Raw genomic sequence first — 20002 nt, forward strand, 5'->3', positions numbered from 1 at the left:
GCTGTAAATAACGCTTGGATAAAACAGCTTTGTCCAATGGTCCCCAACCTTTTTGGCATCAGGGACTGGTTTCGTGGAAGACAATTTTTCCACATGCCAGGGGATGGTGGGAATGGTTTGGGGATGATTCAAGTGCATTGCATTTATTGTGCAGTTTATTTCTGTTATTATTACATTGTAATATATAATGAAATAATTATATAACTCACCATAATGCAGAATCAGTAGGAGCCCTGAGCTTGTTTTCCTACAGCTAGGTGGTCCCATCTCAGGGGGATGGGAGACAGTGACTGTAAATACAGATGGAGCTTCGCTTGCTCTCCTGCCACTCACCTCCTGCTGTGCAGCCTGCTTCCTAACAGGCCACCTGCTGGTACTGGTCCATGGCCGCAGGGTTGGGGATTGCAGTCTTGGTTCATACAATCTCATTTAAATTCAGGTGATTTCTTCAGAGTAGATTTCCAAACTATAATTCATGGTTCAGAAGATAAAAATCATTTTTAAGTTTTAGATATATAGTCAAATTGCTTAAATAAAAATTTCAGCTGTTAAAAAGATTGAGCTATAGGCCGGGCACGGTGGCTCACGCCTGTAATCCTAGCTCTCTGGGAGGCCGAGACGGGCGGATTGTTTGAGCTCAGGAGTTTGAAACCAGCCTGAGCAAGAGCGAGATCCCGTCTCTGTTAAAAATACAAAGAAATTAATCGGACAACTAAAAATACATAGAAAAAACTAGCCGGGCATGGTGGCACATGCCTGTAGTCCCAGCTACTCGGGAGGCTGAAGCAGAAGGATCGCTTGAGCCCAGGAGTTTGAGGTTGCTGTGAGCTAGGATGACGCCACGGCACTCTAGCCCAGGCAACACAGTGAAACTCTGTCTCAAAAAAAGAAAAAAAAAGATTGAGCTATAAGTACTATACGCAGTACTAGTAGGAATTGGTTAAGTGAAGGTATACCTCCTAAAAAAGCAAGCTTATCTCTACACTTGAAGGAAATTCCTACAGTTTGAGTAGGGACAGGGGACCTCCTTGGCTTTTCTGCAGCAAAGAAGGCAGTTGGGTATTGCAGTGCTGGCTTTGGGGTCCAAGAGACTTGGAATCATATCCCAGAACAGGTATTTATAGGCTTGAAGCCTCTAAGCCTTTATTTGCTCATCTTTAAAATGGACCCAGTAATGCCTATCTTGTTAGGGTTGTTGTAAGGATTTATATTTAGGAACTATCAACATAATCATATAGGATTTTTGAGTTAGAGACTATCAGATTATCAGGTCTAAGAGAACAATAAGAATTTATTTATTCAATGGAATGAGGCAGATAGGGCCTTTCTGTTTCAAGAGTTATTTCAGAGCTTTTCCCAATTTTACAACTTACTAATCAAGACAGTGTGATTCTGGCTTAAGAGTATATATATAGATCAATGGAATAGAATTGAGGGTCTAAAAATAAAATCATTTATGGACAATTGATTTTTGACAAGGATAACAAGACAATTCAATGAGGAAGAACAGTCTTTTCAACAAATAGTGCTGGGACAACTGAATATCCACATGCAAAAGAATGAAGTTGGACCTTACACCGTATATGAAAATAGATCAAAAACCTATATGTAAGAACTAAAGCTTTGATAGATGGCCATAGTGTGTTGCACCTGAGATTCCAGCTACTCAGGAGGCTGAGGCAGGGGGATTGTGTGAGCCTAGGAGTTTGAGTTCAGCCTGGGCAACATAGTGAGACCCCATCTCTGAAAATAAAAATTTTAAAAATAAAAAATAAACTGTCTTCGGGCAAAACTTCACAACCATAGATTTGACATTAGAGTCCTAGATAAAACATCACACAAGCAACAACAGGAAAAAAAATTGGGCTTTATCAAAATAAAAAGCTTCTATGCATCAAAGGACACTATAAAGAAAGTAAAAAGACAACCTACAGAATGGGAGAAAATATTTGCCTATCATATATCTGAGATGTATGTATAAAGAACTCTTAACCACTCCACAACAAAAAGACAAACAGCCCAGTTAAAAGTGGGCAAAGGACTTGAATACACATTTCCCCAAGGAAGATATTCAAATGGCCAGTAAGGACGTGAAAAGATGCTCAACATCATTAGTCATCAGGGAAATGCAAATGAAAACCACAGCAAGTTACCACTTCACACCAGGATGACTGAATAAATGAATGGATGGATGGATGGATGGATAGAAGGAAGGAAGGAAGGAAAATATTCATTGGCAAGGACGTGGAGAAATTGGAACCCTAGTACATTGTTGGTGGGCATGGTACAGCCACTACAGAAAGAAAGAAATGAAGTATTGATATGTGCTACAACATGGATGCACTTTGAAAACATACGTTAAGTGGAAGAAGTCAGATACAAAAGCCTACATATTGTATGATTCCATTTATATGACATACCCAGCATGGGCAAATCCACAGAGACTCAAAGCAGATTAGTGGTCGCCTAGGGCTGGGAGTTTGAGGAAAAATGGAGAATGACTGCTAATGGGTAGAGGTTTCTTTCTGGAATGATGAAAATATTCTAAAATTGATTGTGGTGATGGTTTCATAACTGTGAATAGACCCAAAACCATTGAATCATAGACTTTAACTGGGTCAGTTATGGTCATGTGGATTATATATCTCAATAAAATTATTATTTGTTAAAACAAAGAATGGCGATGCAGGAGTCAGGATGGATATTGGAGGTTTGAGGATGGTGAAGATATGAAATAGTTATCTAGGAGGGTAGAAGAATGAACTGACTAGGGAAATGTTAGATTGATAGGCAGATCTTAGGGACCACTTGGGATTGTGATCTTAAGTAAAAAGTGAGCCCAGTCTACATTATTATGTATGTTTTTTTCCTGCCACATTCGGCAGGTAGAGGCACATAATAGGTAGAGGGTTGGATTCAGCCAAAGTTGGATTTTGCCAGAGAATACAATAGAAAGAAGTTGAGGGAATATTCAAGGAGATTGTTAATATGATAACTGTGTGATCTAAGCTAAGAAGGAACGTGAGAACATGACAGGGTTATAGATAGTGAAACAGTGATAGTCTAGGATTAGACATCCAGTAAGGCTGAAGGATGATTGGAGTAAGAACATTAGAGGCAGTGAGTTGGAAAAGATAGGTGGTGGTGATCAGAGAATGGACGTCTAAAATTGAGATCTGGGAAATGGCATGGTTATTGATAATAGGCTTAACCAGGGTTCCTCATCAGAACCACAGAATTTAGTAAATGAATTGACTGTTTCCATAATTCTCCCAAGAATACTACATAGCTGGGTACCATTCTAGATGCAGAGGACAGAAGTTGATTCATAACATACAGTGGATGCCTTGGGACTGTAGTCCCCAAACTTTTCGGCACCAGGGACTGGTTTCATGGAGGACGATTTTGTCCATGAACCAGCAAGTGGGGAGGTGGAGCTCAGGCAGTGATGTAAGCGATGGGGAACGGATGTTAATACGGGTGAAGCTTCACTAGCCGGGTTCCTAAGTTTCATGGAAGACAATTTTTCCATAGACCGAGCGTGGGGGTGAGGGGCAGGTGGAGCTCAGGTGGTGTTGCACAGCCTGGTTCCTAACAGGCCATGGATGGTACCAGGCTACGGCCTGGGGATTGGAGACCACAGCCTTAGAGCATTAGGCTTACTTCTCTCTCAGAACCTGACTTGAAAAGGCTATGATGGTATGATCCATGGGAGTAGATAACCAAGAGGTCAAGGAACTAAGGGGCCAGAGTATTGGATAGATTATGTCTTGGATTGAACCTACAAAAACTGCAATTTCATAGAGTTCAGTCTAATGTGTAGATATTAACGTCACCAAGAATGATGGCAAGAGTGATGAGGAGAAAGACGATAAGTAGTATATTAAAATTTTCAGTGAATGGCAGAAGTGGTAGGACAGGGAGTGACCAGGAGGATAGTAGATTATTACTTCAGGATGAAGTGGGGGTGGTGGGTGAGTAACACAATGGTTTGTGCTTCAGACTAATTTTTCCGGTAGTCTGGAAGCAGTCATGTGAGGAGGATACTTATCCCACTCCGGGTATGGTAGCACTCTGTTGTATGGAAGAAGAAACATCAAGTACTTGAGAAGGAACAAGAAGAAGCAGCATCCTTAGGACAGCTTTCTTTCGGTTAGAGGAAGGAGTTGGAGGAAACTTCCACAGAGGAGGTTGAGAACGCTGGGGATTTTGCTGATCGTTGATATGATTCCAGAGGGCAGACTTACTTTGAGGGTAGAAGTGGGAGATTGAGTTGTATTAGAAAAGTTCCCCCAGTGACAGACTAGAGTCATGTGGGGATGAGAATTCAGGTGATGAAGGATGCCAGGGGAGGCTTGGATTTGTTGTAGTGCTCAAGGTAGAGTTAAGGCATGGTAGGATTAGTCCTGGTTATCTCTTAAAGGAACAGCACCATCCCATAGGACTTTCTTTCTTCTTCCTCTTCCCTTCTCCCTCCTCTGGCCTCCTCCCTCCTCCCTTTTCCTTTCTCTTATTATTATTACCTTCACCCCATGGGATGTAGATAGGACTTTCTGCAGTGACAGAAATGTTCTATATCTGTGATGTCAAATATGATGACCACATGTGGCTATTGAGCACCTGAAATGTGGCTCATGGGACTGAGGAATTCAATTTTAAATTATATTTAATTCTAGTTAAGATTTACATTTAAGTAGCCACGTGTCTCAGAGGGTGGTAGATAATTAGTTTTAATGATAACCTTTGTATTGAGACTAGTCTCTCAGGCCATTTGTTGTAGGGAGGCAGATATGCAGGTCGAGCTTACCTTCCTTTCTTCCCCTTACATTCCACTGAGGAAGTGCTAGGCTGGAGGAGGGGTGATCTTAGCAGGAATACACACAACTGTGTGGCTTCCTATTTTCTGCTGAGGTGGTTATGAGGTTGACGGAGACAAACTGAGAAGACTTAACCTCTGTCATTCTGTCAAATCTTTCCTTTGTATATAGAATTTCCACTCTCCTCAAGGAGCTATTATTGTCTTCACTGTTTACGGTACTGGGCCATATGTTTTTATTTTTTGATTGTCATCTTTGAATTTTGGAAACAAATGTGCTGATGTTTATACAAAGGGCTGTCCAGAAAGTATCCAGCCATTATTAATATAATGAGAATGACTACTTGGCTGGATACTTTCTGGACAGCCCTTGTATAGTATTGATAATTGTTCTGTAATGCTTAGGCTATTTACTTGTCCATTTTGTTTGTACAAATTAGTATGGAAACCACTTAAGACTAAGACCTAACTCAAATTACAGGCTGGCTGGTGGGCGGTGGTTCTAAGGATAGGCTTAATTAAGTCTCTGGATATGGTAAAGAAATAAATCTGGAAAGATATTAATGAGAGTTATATAAACAAGTAATAACAACTGGTGTTTGTTGAGTGCTTTCTGTGAGTTGGATGCTTTTATAACTTTATTTGGGCTATCTGATAAGATCCTCACCAAAACCCATCAGAGTAGATGCTAATATCTTATTTAACAGGTAAGGAAGCTCTGATACTCAGAGGTTTTGGAACTTGCCTAAGGCCACCACACAGCTAATAGAGGCTCATCTTGGACACCAGTCTGTCCAACTCTAAAGCCAGTGCGCTTTACTGCTAGATAGTACTGCTTCTTTGTATTTTAATAGTGCCAAGCCATAGTCCTAAGTGCATCTCCTTAGGGCATTTCCCATCCAATGGAATATAAGCAGCTAAATTAATGGTCGTGTTTATAGTTGTTTCTCTCAGCTTTCAGTGGTATCTATCCTCTTCTACTTTGCCCTGGTAGTTGTGCTCAGACCCCATTGTTCCCTCTTGAAATCTGTGTCCTGTTGTCACCAGCAGCTAGGTTTTTGGATACAAATTTCATACGGAATTCTCTACCTGCAGGTAGTTAAAATGGCTTTCTCAACCCTTGTAACCGAGAGTAGGAGGCTCCTTTAGAGCAACTTACTCTTTTCTGCTCCTTTGTAGGGGCGGTAGGTTTCAAAGGAAAAACATAGCTGCAAGCCCCAGTCCAGTCTGCTCTGATCATAACATTTAATAACAGAATTACCATATAGTTCCTAACCATCTGCCAAGTCTCTCCCCTTAAATTCTCTTCTACCTGCCCACTCAATTACCACTTTTTCTTTTTCCATTCTTCAGCCTCTTATTTCCCAGGAGAGGCAGCCTGCTCTTGTAAAAAAAAAACACATGGTTCTTTAAAGTCAGACTAGTATTGCATTCCTTTTGCCTTTTTTTTTTTTTTTTAGCTTTGTGACCTTGATTAGGTTATTTAATATTCCATTATCTATAAAATAAAAATAAAGATATATGGCTTACAGGGTGGTTGTAAAGATTAGAGATTATATTTATAAAGTCCTTGGCACAAAGTAGTTTCTCTTAAGAGCTCTTTTTTTCCTTAGAATCTTACTGATGTAATTTCATTTGGCAAATATTTATTAGCATCTAGTCTATGCTAGACTCTGCTGAGGATGCTAAAGAGATTAAAAAAAAAAAAACCCACAGTCTCTAAATTCAGAAAGTTGAATGGTATACAAGGAAGACTGACATATAAATGAATAAGAACAGAAATGTGCTAAGTGCAAGAGAGGTATATATAAAGTGCTAGAAGCAATTAATTCTTTTTCCGGCCCTGTCCGTGGAGTGGTTTATAAGTTTCTTCCTTCCTTTTCCCTTTTCCTTTTCCCTTTCCCTGGAGGGAGGGAAAGAGAAGGAAGGAAAAAAGCTCCAAGTATTTCTTTTGGAAAAATACTTGGTAGTCAAGATGGGGGACAAATAGTAAGAGAAAGGTAAAAAACAAACAAAAAACCCAACCCTTAAAGGATTCTATAATCTTTGAGGTGCCAACCTTTTAAGAATTTATTCTAGCAAGACACTTGATAAAATCTCTCATGAAGACTTAGTACATAAGATGAAGAAGTGTGGGCTGGCTGATAAAACAGGAGGTGGATTTGAAGCTGATTCTACAACTGTGTCCTGGATGTTTTTTTTCTGTAGTGCTTTAATTGTACTTACAAAATCTCTGCATTGAAAGGAACCTTATACAAATAGATCATTTACTCTAACCTGTGCCTAAGACTCCATAATCTGATCTTTCCTCCCCCTTCTAATTTTTAATTCTACATTACAGAAGAGTATCCAGTGAAAAATATGCTTCCTTCCGCTTCCAGTCCCTAGGTGTCCCTCATCCTCCCCAAAGGCAAACACTATTATTAGTTGCTTGTGTGTATGATCTTGTTTTATTATGCATATCTCTTTATACTTTGTGTTATTTATAGTTATTTGAGTGCATGTGCTGTCTCCATTAGTAAACTATAAGCTCCTTAAGAGCAAAGACCCTGCCTCATAATTTCCTGTATCTCTCAAAATTACTTGTACTTTGAAGATTCTCAATAAATGTTTGCTTGATTAATTATTTAAAGGAAAGTTGGAGCAGGGAGTAAACAGGCTTCTCTGGTAACATGTCACAGTTTTCTGTCCTTGGCCACATCCTTTACAACCGTTTTTCTAGTGACTTGGATGAAGATATAGAAAGCATGCTTGTCAAATATGCAGATGACACAAAGCTGGAAAAGAGCTAATAACATCAGGTGCCAAGAGTCAAGACTGTGGATGATCTCAACAGATTAGAGTGTTCAGCTGGAAAGAACAGGGACAAATATGAAGTCCTGTGTTTAAGGAGAGAAAAATACTCAACGATTTAGTTATTCAAGTACAGAATTAAGAGACCTGTCTTGGTAACATTTTATTTGAAGATGATTTGGGAGGGTAAGGGTTGGATCTTAATTGCCTTTAAGCTCAATTTAAGTCAACAGTATACCAGGATTGTCAATAAAGCAAATGTAGCCTTGACTGAATCAGTAGACTCTCAATTCACATGGGATAGGTCATAGTTCTTCTGGTCTCTTTACTGGTTAGACTGCTCGTTGAGTGTTGGGTTCAGTTTGGGGTGCCACACATGTTAAGGAAAACTGACGAATTGGAGAGTGTCTAGATGAGGTTAATTAGGAAGGTAAACATGGATATATGAATCAGATCTAGGTTCTGTCCTGGGTTTTACTGTTTACGAGTTGTGATAGCTTGGTGGAAGTCAAACCCCCTTGGTTTGTCTCCATATCGTTAAAATAGGGGGAAAGTAATAATATTAGTGTGGAGGATATGATAAGGATTAGAGTTTACTTAGGTACTTAAAAGGTTCTGCAATCTGAGTCTTAATAGGATTGGCTTAGTGACTGGGTATAGTCCATCCTTCAAAGAAGGTTACATTTTAGTAGGGCAGACAAGTGAGTCAATGCAGGATTATAATGCAGCTTGTTAAGTGTTCAAAGAGCTGACTTGTGGAAATTTGGGTAAATTTATTCATATGGCCCCCAGGAAATGCAGATTGAGCTAGATTACTGTGTAGCAATAAAATGGGTTTCCCTACAAGGACTTGAATTTCTCTCAGTGAAAGGATATAGTCAAGTTGAGACCATGTGGTTACTTGCCAGGAATGTTTATAGAAGGCATTTTTGTATGAGTAGGAGGTTGGACTAGATGGGCAGGCAAACTGTGGCCAGCCACAGGCCAAATCTAGCCAAATACCTATTTAATTGTAAATAAAGTTTTATTGGAACATCACACCCATTTATGTATTGTCTATCCTCCAAGTACTAATGAGGCCCGACCCTGCTTAGCTTCTGAGATCAGACGAGATCGGGCACATTCAGGGTGGTATGGCCATAGACCCATTTATGTGTTGTCTATGGCTGCTTTCCTACTCCCATACAGAGTTGAGTAGTTGCGACAGAGACTGTATGGCCTGCTGAACCTGAAATATTTACCATCTGGCCCCACAGAAAAAGTTTGCTGACCCCTGGACTAGATAAATGCTTTACAACCCAAGTTATTTTGTGAACTGGTAACCTTTTTAAATTCTCTTTTATGGGGATTTCAGGTATTAAGAAGAAGGAAGGCAGGGTTCAAAGTAAAATGGCCATAGGGTCTCTTGTTATTGCAAAGAACGAAGACTGGGAAACACTTCATTAAATAACCTCCAAGGTCCTTTAAGAGATTACTTTGGTTTTACAAACAGACGTCTTTTGGTGTGAGAATATTTGGACATAGGCTAAAGTCATCTGTACCCACTAGAATTGGAGGTGGTCCTAGTGTAGTGGAAAAGACTGGCTTTATTAACTGTTTTGAGCTGCAGTTTCCTTACTTGTAAATGGAATACTTTGCAGAGTTTTGTAAAGATTGGAGTTTATGTACTCAGATGTAACTATCATTACTATATTTCAGAGTAACTTATATGTCATATCAGACAAAATGTTGGCTGGGAAAGTATAAATCTCTCCCTTGAGTGCTGCAAGTTGGGGTGGTACGCAGAAATCTTTCTTGGTTGGACTAGACTTTTAGATCTCACGGCTTAGCAAATAGGGGAATATCTTGTGGCTGGCAGTTTTGGTACAAATGTTACAGTTGTTATTCTCAATACCAGAAAGGTTGAGACTTCCCAGACGATGCACTTCTCCCAGCGGAGTAGGATTTTAAACTGCTTTTTCCTATACGTTTTATCATTTGTATTCGGAGTCTGTCTACTGCCAGCTAACTATGTATATATTTTTTTATTGTTGTTGTTGTTGGAAGTATTGACTCGGAGACAAAAAGAGGCCAAGAGCAAGAGCGACAGTGGGACAGCTGCCGGACAGACTTCCCTAGACATTGACAAGTAAGTAGGTGTGCTGTGTACACAGAACTCTTATTTAACATATTACCATTGCTTGGATCAAATAGACTGGTTCCTATCTTACCTTGTGTTTCTTTGGCCTGCCTGTCACTTCATTGCTTGGATGCCTGAATTTTTACTCTTAGTTTCTGTCAGTGTAGGTAGCCTTTGTATCCCTTTTCAATACACTAAAAACAATCCTGCCACCCATTCCATTTCCACATTGTTCTTAGGTTCCTGGTTTTTAAAATTTGCATATTGGTGTTTGGTGCTTTTGGGAAGCAGTGAACATTTTGCTGTATAAATAGCATAGAAGTTCAGTTACAAAAGGTCGGGCAGCATAGAAGACTTTCTTGGGTTGTGGGTTGCAGCTTGACTAAGAAAGCTCATTCTAAAGAAGGAGTCAGGTGGAGGTGCTACCTCCTGAATGTAAAGACATTACCAACAGTGCATTAGAGCAGTTAGTCACTAGGCAGAAACTTTTATCTTTGGAACACAGGTCTTAGTCCCTAAATTTCAGGGCTGCCTTTCCTAATCCAGTTGAGCAGAGCTGTTGACTTCTTCCTTTCGAATCCTACTGTAGTGTAGACATTTCTCTACGACTGTATTCTTCACATTGTATTTCTGTAATTTTTTTTTTTAACATTTCTGTGTCCCTGTGAGTTATTTGAAGGCAAATACTTGCCTTCATTCATGTTTGTATCCCCAGCATCTAATAAAATGTGTCTGAGACAGCAATAACAGTAGTCACTATTTGATCAGCACCTAATATGTGCCAGTTATTGTGCTAGGTGCTTTATTTACTTTATAACTCTCACAATAATTGGTAAGGCAGTTATTTATTCTTTCTTTTTTTAGATGAAGAAACAGAAGAGAAATGATACCAAACTGGTTAAAATCATGTGGCCAGAAGGGACACAGTCTACCTGACTCTAAAACTCCTACATCTTCCTCAGTGCTGCAGTCTCTCATAGGGAATTAATAGGGAATTAGTAGGGAATTAATAAATACTTTTGCACTAATTGATAAACCTTGAAAGGAATATTAGTCTAGTTTTTCTCATAAGACAGGATTTGGCTTGCATTCTTCCAGATAATTAAATACTTGAGAGACTTATTTCTTCTATTTTTAAAGATCTCTGGAAAAATTATTCCTTGGAACTGATGCAAGTCTCTTGCTACAGTTACTGAATAATAATGGCCAGAAAGGGAAATCTAAGATAGCATGCTTTGGAAAGTTTTCTTTAGCTTCTTAAAACTTAAGATGATCTTATGAATCAGGCAGATCTGGGTTCTGACAGTTACTAGCTATAGGACCCTGGAGAGAATAGTTCCTTCCTAATGGGGCTGAAGAATTAATTGAGAAGTTGTGTTTAAAGGGCCTTGCATAGGTTGTCACCACAGAGAAAATATTTAATAAGTGTTCATTTTCTTCCTTTTCACCCAACAGTTCCACTTTCACTGATACCCAGTAAACCTTACCTCAAGGACATACTTCCCTCTCTTTCCCCAAACTTTACTGTTAAAAAAAGATAAAAATAACTATGTATATAAAATTATGCGAAAGCCTCTGGCAGAACCACATGGTTTTAGTACCTTCCTAGTTGATGTTGCAGGTTGTAGAACTGCGAAAGTCAGCATATAGACAGACTTGATTTGCTAATCAGACAAGTTCATCCACCCCAATAAAAATGTCATCTTAATTTAATGCTCTTGGTGTTCCCTTTTCTGTTCAAGTCTTAACTTCTCTTTGAAAAAACTATCACACTTAATTTCAGAAGAGTTTGACAGAGCATTTTATGTCTGAAGAGCAATCAGCATTGTTTGGGATAGTTAGAAAAGCTGATTCCATTACCACCCCACTGCTGCAACAGCAGGGTACAGAGAAACAGCCAGGGAAAACTGCTAATCACTCAGTCCTTTTGACTGGCATCGGGTTAGTTTTATTGGTGATCCTGCTGAGTGAATCTGCATTGGTTGACATGTCTCCTTTGCAGGATAACTTTGAGACATAAAAACAGAATTTGAGACATATCCAGGAGCCCAGAGGCAAAAGTGTATGTTAAAACTGCTTTTTCTCCCTTTTTCTGATTGGCTAGGAATGAGAAGTGTTATCTCTGTAAATCCATGATCCCATTGAGAGAGTATCAGTGTCATGTGAACTCCTGTCTCCATCTTGCAAGGGGTGACCAAGGAGATGGGCCTGAAGGGCATGGTAGAGCATGCTCAACTGTGGAGGGAAAGTGGCAGCAGAGGCTGAGGAACCCAAAGGTACGTGTGGAATGTTTTGGGAAAGGCTGCCTAACCTTCCTGATTCTCAGTTGTAAGAGGCCACAGTTCTGTTCTGGGCTGTTTTCTTTCTACTCCCTCCCTTCTTCCTTCCTGTTTATCTTAAACAAGTTTGCATTTTCTAAAAATTATTTTTTCTTTTAATTTAAAAAGCAATACCTTGTTCATTGTAGAAAATATGGAAAGTTCAAAGAAAAGGTACAAAGAATCAGGGGAAATCATCACCCATAATTTAGCTACTCAAAGCTAACAACTTTTAATGTTTTGGCCTATTTTCTTCCAATCTTATTTCCTATGCATTTTTAATGTAATTGACACCCCCCCATATGTGTATATACACACACAATACGTACTTTATATAGTACTATGTTATGTTCTATATTACGTATAGTACTGTGCTACACATGTAGTTTCCTTTCTTGGATTTATAAAAACTTAAGGTGGGTCAGGCTCAATGTTTTACACCTATAATCCTAGCACTTTGGGAGGCCAAGGCGGGAGGATCTCTTGAGGCCAGGAGTTCAAGATCTGCGTGGGCAACATAGTAAGACTCTGTCTCTACAAAAATAAAAATAAAAATTAGCTGGGCATGGTGACACATGCCTGTAGTCCTAGCTACTTTGGATGCTGAGGTGGGAGGATTGCTTGAGCCCAAGGAGTTCAAGGTTACAGTGAGCTGTGATCATGCACTGCTTTTCAGCCTGGGTGACAGAGCAAGACCCTGTCTCTGAAAAAGAGAGAAAAAAAAAAATTAAGATACAGCACAAACCATTCTCATATTATTGGACATTTAGGTTCTTTCTGATTCTTTTGTATTTTATTATAAGACTGTGTTTAAAACAATTAGTCTTTGTACCACTGATTATTTACTTAAAATAGATTTCTTGAAGTGGAGCTATTAAGGCAATGGATATAAACATTTTAAAGTCTCTTGAAACATACTGCCAAATAGCTTTCCAGAAAGAATATCCAATTCATACCTCAGTGCCAGGAAAGATCAACTTTGTTGAACTTCTTGTGTGCCCAGCTTTAGGAAGCTACAGGGCCCGGGCCCTGGTCACTGGGAAGATGGATGTACTTTCTGGGCCTTTTGATTAGAGATCAGGAAGAGCAAGTCTTGGCCTAGAGATCAAAGATAAAGCAGCAGCTGCGTAGTCTAGGATTACTAACATGGTCTAGGATTACTTAGTGTGTGTCACTGCACATACTGAGATGGAGAAGCCAAAATCTGTCATGCGAGAAGAAAGAAATCTATGAAGGAGGTGATTTGGAGGTGGTGATTTGGAGTTCTGGTTTACAGGTAAGTGCTTGTTTATACCATACAGCCAGTTTATTCTTCTGGCATCACTGCCTGTAGAAGCTATCTTAAAACTTTCTATTTTAAATCCATATAGTATTCTTGGCATAGAGTTGTATTCTCTTCATTACAATTTGATTTTTTACTTGTGTACCCTCATTTATTAAGAAGCAAAAGACTTCCCTAGAGCTGCATCCCCACACCTCTTCTCTTCTAGAAACAGGTGTGATCTGGGCTAAGGGAGTTGTATTTAGACTCTGTGCCATGAAGTAACCCCTTCATCAATTTTTCTCTGTTACAGGAAAAAGGCCACAGCGAAGGCCAACTCCTCAGTCTTTTGGAACATTCTGAGCACAAGACTGCAGGTGAGGACCCCAGGACCAGTTTTCAGGGCTTTTGCCTAAGGCCTTCCAGTAGAGATAGCCGTTGCCAACCCCCATGACTATTTGTTGGGTTACATGGGTGCATATTTGACCCAATCAACCAGCTTTTGAAACTCAGTCTAGGCATTTCTCTCTAAGGACGATGAGGAGGTACCTTGTCTTATTCATCATGTGTTTCATTTCAGGCTTTATAAAGCCTGGGATCAGGACTGCCTATTTAACTGGAAAAAAAATTTCCAAATCACAGGGGAATGACACAAACTCCAAGTACACCTTCTAAAGGAACAGGCTTGGAAAACTAGACATACAGACATTACTGCCTCCTCCTAATGTTTTCTACATCATTCATATGTTACCTTTAGCTTAGCATCCTAACCTATACTTGTAAGGGATTGTAGGAAGTAATTCTGTCTCTTTATGCCTAGTATTTAGCGGGTGGTAGAGTGGATTGGATTGGGCAAGAGCATGCCATAGAGTTAGTAATACCAACTTCGTAGATTGCCAGGATTATGTTTAGTAAAACTCCAAACATATTCCCTTGGCATAAATAGGATCTTGATAATGTTAGCTGCTAATATTACGATTGTTACTAGTTGCTATTGTTAAAATTTACCACATGCAGATGGAAGGGGAACCTTTGCTTAAGTCTGGAGAGATTTGCTTATTGTATAGTTCTAATAGTTCATTCTCACCAAGCAAATCTGCTGTGCCTTCTGATGACTATAAAAAGACAGCCTCTCCAAACCTCACATCTTGCTGCCTCCAGGTTATCAGGTTGTGAATCTCTGCAGGCATGAATCTCTACCCTGGCAACTCCTTGTTCCTCAAGTTCAGATTTGAAATAAATTTATTCAGAGGTTGTTCATTCAAAAGTGTTCATCTTGGTATCTCTGCAGCTGAGCCTGCTGGATGCTAATGCTCATTCCATTGGTCTGAGAGATTGGGGATCTGAGCTTCTTGGATAGGCCTAATGAGAAGCAGTGCCTACAACGCGGGAAGCATAAGATCAGTGAGAAGTTGGTACGATTACCGTTACTACCAACATTGTCACTTTTTCTCTCCTATCACAGATGCAGAGATAAAGACCAAGTCTTCAGAAACAGGAGCCTTCAGGTGAATTGGGGTGTACACTGAATTGTGGCTGTCAGCAGTTCTGAAAAGTACAGGCCTGGTCCTGTATTCTGTGTGTAGTGTGATATCCAAACTGTTGCAGCAGAAATCACTGTGGCACTAATTATGACCTTTCTCTCTGTATAACTCTGATCCTCATTTATGTAGGCTAAGAATTAGATAGATAGCTCAATTCACTCATCGTGTTAAAACAAACAGAGCAAAAGCTATGCCTTACTACCCCACTTCTCTATCCTCATCCAGTCCTGGTTTTCTAACCTGGATTTCACGCAGCTTGGGAATTTGGGTCTGAGTCCTCATTCTCTCAATGCCTAACTTATGTGACTTTAAGTGTATGATTTACCCACTTGTCCTCATCTTTGAAAACGGAATGATGGTACTTACCTGATTGGACTATTACAAAGATTATACTATTATATTAATAATATGTGTAAAAGCTCCTGGTACAGTGCATGGCATGTACTCGATGCTTAGTGGGTGTGTATTGAATCTGAATTTTTGCCTTCTCACTAGGGCGCCCTCATCAGGGGTGGAAGAGGCAGGCTGCAGCAGAGAGATGCAGAGTTCCCTCACACATCTCAACTTAAATGAGTCTCCTATCAAGTCTTTTGTTTCCATTTCAGAAGCCACAGATTGCTTAGTGGACTTTAAAAAGCAACTTACTGTCCGGCCAGGTAGCCGGACACGGACCAAAGCTGGCAGAGGAAGAAGGAGAAAATCCTGAATTTCTAGGGTCTGGAAGTTGACAAAACCATTAGCAATAGGGGTGGGCCATGTTCATTAAGCCATAGTGGCCTCCAGTTCATTGTTGAGCAAGTTTCAGCCCTACAGTGTTCACCACCAGCACCCACTCAACGTCCTGGTTTTTATGTTTTGTATGATCTTATACAGACAACTGTGTATAGTATTCTGTTTTATAACAGTCCATTTCAATTTACTTATAGTTAAAAGAGAATTTAAATATATTTATCTATGTTTATATGAAATCATATTTCAATAGATGGAGATTCTTATTTTTTTTCCTGCTGTGTTGCAGGGTCTGGGGTGGGAATATTTAAATTGTAGACATAGCTTATCTGACTCATAAATTACATGTTTCTGTGAATGAATTCCATTACTGATCTTTGAGGTACCACCTATATGTTCACTTAATGTGTGGTGCACAGTTCCGAACACTGTGTGTGGTTACTTCCTTGACTGCTTCTGACATTCTGGAAGGTGCCAGGAGCATTGAATCCTACTACCTATTCTGCTATCTCTACCATTCAGTGACCTGTCATCTTGTCCTCACCCAGTTAGGAATTCTCAAACAGAGGATAGGACTTTAGAGGGATGTGTCCTGCCTTTCTTCTCAGAAATCTGTAAGTGAACACTGTTATTAGTTCTTATACAAGTATTTTTCTGAATAGATTAACCAGTGGGGATGCTAGGCATATTCATCTACTGAAACCAGGATTGGTTCTTTTGCTGCCAGAGGCCATAGCCGCAACAAGAAATAGCTTCTATTTCAGTAACATTGCTAGAGTGGTGCACATTCTCTACCACATTGCGTAGGAGCTTCCCATGGAGAGCAGAGTCCTCAGTGCATAGGCAGACTCCAGTCATGAGAGAATGTCAGATAGCAGAAGCAGCTACCTGAGGGAGATGACCAAACAAGGATGTTGAGAAAGCTAGCTTTGGCCCAGGCTGATCTGAAGATGTAATGAGCAACTTATGGGAGGTGGTTGTTGATCAGGAAAGGATCTTGGAACAGGATAAACAGGCATACCCCTCAGACTCTCCTAACTACTTCTCCTACATGATTTATCATATCCAAAGTTACCTTTTCCTTTATTTTAAAATGAAAATGAAGTGTGTATTATACTGGGGAGTTCACGGATAGTTAGGATGGAAGACACAGAACAGGCATCGAGGCACTGTGTCCTGCCTAGGGCCCTTTGCACACAAGCTGTTTGAGTTAGAAGGTGGCAAGACGTCAGGCTCACAGTCTCTTCATTCCATAGATAATGTCTTGCTGTTGGATAAGCACTGACATTGCGGCTAGCATCACTTAATAGCTATTATACTTTCTAGCTCCCCTTCAGTGCTCTCTGGATCCAGACTGGGACTAGTATGAGGAGCCCTCACTTTTGGGTTCAGTAAGTGCAGGGTTGGCACTTGCACGGACCTGAGAGAGTATCTTTATGTTATGTACCCTAGGCATCTCACTTGCTATTATTTTTTGAGCAACTATTATGGTCCAGGCAAAAGAAACTTCCAGACAATGTATGTGCCTTCATTTAATCTTCATAGCAACCCTGTGAGGGTAGTATTATCTCCAATTTTCAGATAAGGAAACAAAGGCTAAGAGGAACAAATAAAGCCACTCTTTGTCCATGGCAGTGAGACCACAGTGCCCCTACTCTTCAGTCAAATGCTATATTTTGACTCTAGTATTGATTATTTTCCTGTTTTCCTTCTAATGAAAAGTAGTTTATCAGTTATGTCCCATCAGCTTAACTCTCACTCATCTTCTCTCTCATTAAATGGCAATTTATTGGAGGGTAGAGCTCCATAAGCAGGGGACAGTGTGTTTATCTGTCTGCCTGAAGATAAGGGAAAGGGCTGCTTCTAGAAAGTGAATTATTTAGCTTATAATTGAGCAGTCTCCATAGAACATGGGCAGTGGCAGGAGGGTATGGATCAGCAGACTGGGAACCATGGGCTTCATTATTAGCTAACGGGGAGTCAAGGGAAGGGCAGCCACCCCCTGCTAACTTCCCCCAGCTGTCTTGTTTCTCCAGTCTTACTCTCCCCATCCTGTGATCCTGTGGGAGGAGCATTAGTGAAACAGTAAAGAGACAAAGTAGAAAGTGTCAGATCAACCCAAGTCTGCACCCTATTTCTGATACCAGCTACTCAGCCTTTCTGAGACTTAGTTTCCTAGTCCATAAAATGGGAGAAATCATACTTAGAGGGTTCTAAGAATTACCATAATACATATAAAGGTTCTAGCACGATATCTGTCACATAGAAGATGATGAGTTAGTGGCAGCAGTGGTTATTAATGTGACATTACCATGTGTGTGTGTGTGTCACAAGCAGTATTGCAGTGAGGGGTGGAAGGGCCAGAGAAGTGAGGTAAAGATGCAAAAGGAGACAGTTTTCAGAGGAGCGAACACACTCAGGAGGGACTACTTTGGCACCATCAACCGTTCGCCTTCCACAGGAAGCATGGGTCCTGGGCATTTAGAGCTCTCCTAGGGCCCCTGGGTTTCTTTTGCTTCTAAACGATGGGAAACAGCTGTTATGCCATTGTTGCCAATTCACGGAGACACATTCATGGAAAACTGGGAAGTTCCATGAACTTCACAAGCTGTTGCCATAAATTGGAAAAGAAAAGGATACTTCTGGCCAGGCGCGGGAGCTCATACCTGTAATCCTAGCACTCTGGGAGGCCGAGGTGGGAGGATCCACTGAGCTCAGGAGTTTGAGACCAGCCTGAGCAGAAGCGAGACTCCATCTCTACTAAAAATAGAAAAATTAGCCAGTTGTGATGGCATGTGCCTGTAGTCCCAGCTACTGGGGAGGCTGAGGCAGGAGGATTGCTTGAGCCCAGGAGTTTGAGGTTGCCGTGAGCTACAGTGATGCCACTGCACTCTAGCCAGGGCGGCAGAGTGAGACTTTCAAAATAAAAAAACAGGGTACTTGTCTATGTTAGATATTGTGGTTGTATTCATTTAATCCTTACAACAGCCCTCTAGCAGAGGCTGTGCCTCTCCCTTTTCCCCTGGACACTCACCACAGTGCCCACAGAGTCCTGTTGCAAGTACCTGTGACTCTGCCTGAGAACTTCCCTTGGCTTGTGTTGGCACAAGCGGGGGGTGTCAGGGACTTAGTGCCCCTGAGGCAGCACTCAGCCAGTGAAAATGAAAGTGGAAGGATAAATACCCCAGCTTCCTCACCCCTTTGGTGAAGCGACCCTGGGGCACATTCTACCTGTCTCTCAGAGTTCTATGAGATTGAACCTCAGTAGCTCCCAGCAGCAGCTTAAGGCTTCTTTCCCTTCCTGCCTCACTTCCAGCTTCCCTTCAGTGCTTCCTGGATCTTGACTGGGACCGGTGTGAGGGGCCCTCACTGTTGAGCTCACCTAAGTGCAGTGTTGGTCCTTGCAACGACCTAAGAGTATCTTTACGTTCTGTACCCTAGGCATCTCACTTGCATCCCTTAATCCTGTCCCTGTCCTGGATCACTTCCCAAATAAAATAGTTCAAATAAAATATTCAAATTAGGTCTCCTTCTGGGGGGGTACCTAACCTAAAGCAAATCCTAGAAGAAATTAGTCTCCATTTTTTATATGTGGAAAACTGAGGCTCAGAGAAGTGAAGAAATTTGCCTAAGGTCATACAACTGCAGATGGGATGGGATTTGAACCTAGGTCTGTCTGACACCGGAGCTGAAGCACTCTCTCCTGTACCACACTATCTTCTACCTCCTGCTTTAGTCACAAAACTGAGGACTCAGTGGAAATTTCAGATTAGAAATTTCAGAGTAGCTTTGGACTTAAATTGATTTTAGCAGATGGGAATCTGGGGGAGGGGACAGCAGGTAGTAAGTGGATGGGAGGGTTGGTAGTTACTGTTAGGTAAGGGTGAGGGTATGCAGGTGGTAGGGCAGGCGATAGGGGTATGTGGTCAAGTCCGAGGGTTAGGACCAATAAAAACAGAAAAGAAACCACAACAGCAAGATCTTGAGGTTAGGGAGCATGTGCAGAAGCTAGGCGCTTATGACCAAAGGTAACCTTTCCCTCATTAACATAGTAAAGCTCACACCCCCTAGCACCATGACAGTTCCAGAGCCAGCCATACAAGGACAAAATGGGAGGGTACATGATTCCAGGAATCTCCACCCACTTCCCCCAAAAGACATGAATATTCCACCCCCAGCTTATGTTACATACTAGGGATTAGCATAAGGAATAGACCCTAGCCTGGGATGATGCTGCTCCTTATTGGAGCAGTCCGCTCTCTACTGAACTTGAGGGTGCACTGTACTTTCTATACTCTGGCTTTAAACTCAGGGTCGTCTCCACTCGCAGGGACAGACCTGTTTCTCTCTCGGGTACTTACTTTGGCTTTGCAATAAAAGCTCTTGTGTGGAAGTGCTTCGTGTCTGTCATCGCTCCGTCGT

At 40.9% G+C, this 20002-nt stretch overlaps 1 protein-coding gene across 2 annotated transcripts in view; it reads left to right on the forward strand.

The window, feature by feature from the left end:
- Window positions 1-15809, forward strand: part of UIMC1 (ubiquitin interaction motif containing 1) — a 134217-nt gene extending 118408 nt beyond the window's left edge. For both annotated transcript variants that reach the window (XM_012660747.1, XM_012660745.1), the window contains 5 exons: window positions 9656-9737; window positions 11833-12004; window positions 13621-13684; window positions 14773-14815; window positions 15347-15809. In XM_012660747.1, coding sequence (XP_012516201.1) covers window positions 9656-9737; window positions 11833-12004; window positions 13621-13684; window positions 14773-14815; window positions 15347-15557 — 572 coding nt within the window. In that variant the 3' untranslated portion in view covers window positions 15558-15809. The remainder of the gene's footprint in view (window positions 1-9655; window positions 9738-11832; window positions 12005-13620; window positions 13685-14772; window positions 14816-15346) is intronic.
- The last annotated feature ends 4193 nt before the right edge of the window (window positions 15810-20002 follow it).

This window comes from Propithecus coquereli, unplaced genomic scaffold (assembly GCF_000956105.1).
Source record: "Propithecus coquereli isolate 6110/MARCELLA unplaced genomic scaffold, Pcoq_1.0 Scaffold676, whole genome shotgun sequence".
Classification (NCBI taxonomy): Eukaryota; Metazoa; Chordata; class Mammalia; order Primates; family Indriidae; genus Propithecus; species Propithecus coquereli.